The sequence below is a fragment of the Callionymus lyra genome, chromosome 10, assembly GCF_982586985.1.
Source record: "Callionymus lyra chromosome 10, fCalLyr1.hap1.1, whole genome shotgun sequence".
Lineage (NCBI taxonomy): Eukaryota > Metazoa > Chordata > Actinopteri > Syngnathiformes > Callionymidae > Callionymus > Callionymus lyra.
This window is the reverse complement of record NC_141827.1, coordinates 13,932,110-13,937,224: the sequence shown is the minus strand read 5'-3', so window position 1 is coordinate 13,937,224 and position 5,115 is coordinate 13,932,110. Positions and strand designations below refer to the sequence as shown.

The 5,115-nt window shown below is 42.6% G+C and overlaps 1 protein-coding gene across 1 annotated transcript; it reads right to left on the bottom strand.

The window, feature by feature from the left end:
• Positions 1 to 325: 325 nt before the first annotated feature.
• Positions 326 to 4,776, bottom strand: cyp27b1 (cytochrome P450, family 27, subfamily B, polypeptide 1). Its single transcript, XM_087800422.1, has 9 exons — positions 4,576 to 4,776; positions 3,969 to 4,159; positions 3,663 to 3,853; positions 3,019 to 3,219; positions 2,504 to 2,667; positions 2,264 to 2,430; positions 2,110 to 2,191; positions 1,811 to 2,008; positions 326 to 1,146 (listed from the first exon to the last, which is right to left on the bottom strand). The coding sequence occupies exons 1-9, from the start codon at positions 4,774 to 4,776 to the stop codon at positions 1,033 to 1,035; spliced, it is 1,509 nt and encodes a 502-aa protein (XP_087656548.1). The 3' UTR covers positions 326 to 1,032.
• Between the last annotated feature and the right edge of the window lie 339 nt (positions 4,777 to 5,115).

Here is a 5,115-nt window from a genome sequence, read left to right as displayed (position 1 = left end):
AGCATACTTACACAAACAGTCTAGCAGGAGACATAGTCCCTCCAAGGTTTCCTGAGTCTGCCTTGATCGCTCTCCCCACTTAGACATGGCTGGCACACCTCCAGAGGGAGGGATATTATTAAAAATGTTGACCATAAATGAGAGTAGGACCATAGATGGACCGGGACAATGAAAGGTCTTTCGGCTCAGCTCTTTCTTTACCACGATAGATCTAACTGAGGACCATGATCTCAGAATTAGATTTATTTGTTATTAATTTGACGATTTTTCACATGATATCACATGATGCAAGTGACAACTGAGACCATTAAAAGACATCCTTTTTTATTAGGTTAGAATACACAAGATTACAACAACCCTTGAACATAGAAATGATGACATAAAGTGTTACATTAACATATTTTATAAAAACCTGGCGTACAGTGCAGAAAAATAAGAGATGTAAAAAGGTATTTCTGTTAGAAAACTGGCCTTTAGTTTCCAAAGGTTTTGTTATCAAAATACTTTTTAAACTGGGTTTTTCTTAAAACATTAAAAATAGGATTACTAATAATCATACTTACATATTTATTGTGATGCTACAAAAGTAAAAAAAAGATTCAAGCAAGGCTTAATAAACGTAATTAGTCAGCCTTTTCCAAAGTCATGAATCATTAACAAGATTCTCTTTCTCACACCAAGAATATGTCGCGCGATCACAAAAGTATTTTGAATATTTGGCCCAGTTGCACTTAAATCTCTTCAAAAAAACAATTGCTAGAATATAACTAAAAGAGTCTTTCTGCTCCTTGTTGTGCAAATAAGCAATACATGTGTAGACGCAGGATTTTGAGTGTTTCTATATCCTCATGTTGTGTCACCTGCAGCCACGACAAACAATACAAGAAGGCTTTTGAGCCTGTTGGACCCCAATCCCCCCCCCCCCCCCCGGCCAGAATTATGTTTGGACATAATCCAGTGAGTATCACAGTTCCGATGTTTCCTGGTTGGTAGAAGGGCTTGCGTTGATTGAATCAGGACCGGAAAAGTGGGTCAGCGTTCAATAAATTGCAGGTTAATGACATTATTAGGAACTAGAACTGTTCTTGTCATGGGTTTCACATTAACTCCAACGGGATCTGGCCTGACGTCAAACTCGATAAGAATCTAGAAAAAGAGCAAAGAGATGACAACGTTAAAGGAATACTTATGAAAGTCATCCTGATATTCTTTATTTGAGTGCACTGTTTGACACACTAGAAATGCTTTCAAAACTACATTTATGTCTGAGTTCCTTTATTTATAACCTTTATTATACTGACCTAACATATATTTTCTGAAAACAGAATCAAAACAAGAGCTTCATTAAAGATTCATGCAGATTATTATCTAGTTGGTGTTGATGTAGTAAGTATCACTGACCCTAGATCTGCACTAAACACTGTCATCCCTGGACACTTTCTAATAAATTTGATAGTAAAGTGTGACTCGCAGTAACAGCTCAACATCGACGACGTCATCAAAAGATGTGTCTAGGTCATGGATGAATACTGATGGTCATATATGCATAAGCGTGATGCATGCGACCCTGAAAGGGTGTTGCACAATGACAAGGAAAACGAAGAAGGAATATTGATTTATTGAAATAAGAGTTTTTTAGGATAAAAAAAAAAGAAGACACAATAGTGAATTTGTTTCCCTTGAAAACTGATTTTCAGCGACATTGGGACGCCTACGACTAATATACTGAACCATGACTAAAACAAGTAAATCTCCAAAAGTTAAAGCAACTAACGGGAGTGGCAGAGTGTACTCAGTACTCAGTACTCACCCTGGCGAGACAGAGGTAGAGCTCTAGCTCTGCAATGCGTCGCCCAATGCAGCTGCGTTTTCCCACTCCAAAGGGAAGAGAGGCGTAGGGGTGATGCGTCTGGTCCTTATTTAGCCAGCGCTGTGGCTGGAACTGGTCTGGATTTGGAAACACTGCAGGATCTCGTGATGTTGCAAATTGGCAGAGAGTAATCATGGTCTGGGAGGAGAGATGTTACAGTCAGGCCTGTGTTTTTTAATTGTATGTAAATTACACTTCAGAAGGCCGCGGGAGTAACTTCACCATCTACTGTGACTTACATTTTTAGGTAAAAGGTAGTCTCCGACCTGGATGTCTCTTTCCGTGTTAACTCTTCCGTTCGCAGGAATGACGGGATACAATCTGGAGAAAACTATGTTTAGTGCATCTGCTATTCACAGAATGATCTAGACAGCGTATGCATGAAATCCTCACCTCAGTACTTCTTTGACAGTGGCCTTGAGCAGAGGCATTTGTGTAACATCTGCAGCGTTGGGAATACGTCGACCATCTAACACGTTTAAAACTTCTTCTCGGATTGACGCCTGGAGCTCGGCGTGGCGGGAGAGCTCATACAACGACCAGGACATTGTGCTGGATATCTGACGGTAGAAAATAAAATCATTCATTTATGGGCTGAAGTTTGATGGTAGCAAGCGGATGCTGGAAGCTCACAGTGTCAACTCCTGCCAGCAGCAGTTCCGTGACATTGCTGTACACCGTCTTCATTGGCAGCTCCGTCTTTGACAGGAAGTAGGTGAGATAGCGGCCCTGCACTTCCTCGCCACGATCCATTTTCTCTGCTTCCTCGGTTAGACGTTGGTCAATATGGACCTTTGCTGCAGATGTAGAGAAGATATGGAATCAATACTCCAGCAGTGCTGATTATACACGCAGTTAAAGGTAGAAAAAGTTCACTCAACCAAGCCATGGTCATACTTTTGGGCACTTTAATGGACAATTACTCTTTTACAAACACAAAACACAACTTCATTCACGCACACTTCTTACTTTCTGATAAGCCCTTTACAGTAACTTAAGTGTTTGCTGGACACATGTAATATCGGCCCCCCCGCCCTTGAGATTGACACATTCAAGGTATGGAATTAGCTTGAAAATGTAACAAATTGACTGTGAAAGTAATACATAAAAAGGTGAAGAGGGAGAAAACGTAATACACAAACACATACCAAAGTTAAATATGTAGTCCCAGCTCTTGCAGAATTGGTTCCAGGGTTTCGGGAAGAGCTGATGCATCCATCGGGGCATCCCCATCGTCGGAAGCGTCATTCTAAACATGTTGTTGATGGAATTGATGAAATTCTTTGTTTCCTCAGGAACAACGGGATCCAGACAACCAAGTCTTGATTCAAAGAGCACTGAAGAAATACCTGTGGAGGAGACAAAGCAAGAAATATTGTTAAAACTCACATAGACAGCTCAAGTATGGACAACAAGGAATGATGGAAGTTGTGGATCAGCTTGGTTTGGAAGAAAAGTTAGCTATATGTTGCTGCACACCTGGGAAATGTGTGACTTATGGGACTCATTTAACTCTTGGCCCGTATTCTTGCTGTACATATGTATCTGACAGTTATCTGCTGTTTGTAACCATCATTAGGTTACTGAAGTTATTAAAGTTCACATTTGTAGGTTTAAGATAAGACAAAAGTTTATCAATGCTACATTACGTTGGAGTTGGAGGTACATTTCTTTTGTAGGTCTAGCAGGTATTCATTTTTTCATTTTTACTGTCTGACTAAAATCTGATTCTGATAACCAAACTTATCCAGAGTGCGATCCACGACTCCCCTCGACTCTAGCTGAAACTCACCCTCCAGGCCAAAGTAGTAGAACTCATTGGAAATGTCCGTGATGAGGCCTTCAGGTGTTCTGCAGAGGCGGAGTTTGCTTATGAGATCGGTGACCACAGCATTCAGGGTTTGATCGTAGGCTTCCACGGCCTTGGGCCGCAGCATGTGCTTCCCCAAGAGACTTCGCACAGCCTGCCACTCCTCTCCCTCACTGTACACATCAATCACACTTTTCAGGCCAACTGTGCACACGTCTTGGATCAAGATGAAATGGACTCAGACTCAGAAGCTTCTGATTAATTATTCTGTAATAAATATGACCTTACGATGTCAGGAGTCCATAGTGCTGCCCTCTGAGCTTCCTGTAGTCCTTCCAGGAGGAACTGTCTGAGCGCATAGGGTGTTGACCTTCCTGTCTCATGACCTGCTCGATAAGAGCTGGATTCGCCACATGGACCGTCAGGATCGAACCGAACCTCGCTTTCCACATGGGGCCGTACTTCTGCAGGCCATTCATCTATAACAAAAAGAAACAATCTAAATGTGACATGAACACAGCATCAGATGCACCTGCACAATTTGACATGATTTCAGGCCATCAGTGACTATTTGGTGAATAAAAGCTTCTGTGCTATGTTTATATTTTTGTACTTTATGTCCAGTGTCCTTATTCCTTGGACAAGAAATACTAGAATAAAAAAAGGGAAAGACCCCCCCAAAAATATGAATTAACATGGAACAAAAGTCATAAATAAAACTGATTATATGCTTTCACATCCGTTTTACATGTTTACTCTGATCTTCAGAAGATTGTAACCAAATATGTCAGATAAGTAACAAAAACGACGTTAGTTTACGTTAAAATTTAAAAAAAATAATAATCGGGGACCCCCTGCTGCGATCAACCTGCCTGAAGCTCCGGTGACAACTGACCTGCAGCTGATGGAGGTTGGACATCCCTCCTCTGACGAACAAGTCCCAGGCGAAGCGGACCATTGAAGGTCCAGGCATCTGGTCCATGGTCCTGAGGACGGTCCCCTCGGGGCCCCTCGCTGCGCTCTCGAGCCACTTCTCCATCCGCTTGAGCAGAGGAGAGGCGCTTCTGCCGGACACTCGGAGCGCTTGTTGCAGCATCTTTCCACACTGTCGCCTCTCGCCTCCATCCTGCTCTATTTATATCACCAGACCTTGCAACTCGAACCCGCCGAGAAAAGCCCCAAAACTCACTCATTCTGGGCCAATGAGTGACGTTCGGTCCCGCCCCTCTCAAGGGCTCGGATGGACAGAAAGGTGTGTCCAATCAGAGAGCGGAATCCGGACCATCCCCGAGTGGCAACACGTGGAGCTGCAGGAGAACGAATACATGACCCCCCACACCCCCCTCCACTCTTAAAGTACTTTGCTCTCTAGACCGACATATTCGGGGCTAAACACGAACTTGTGGATTTGTATAAAACTTTAAGTACGAATGTT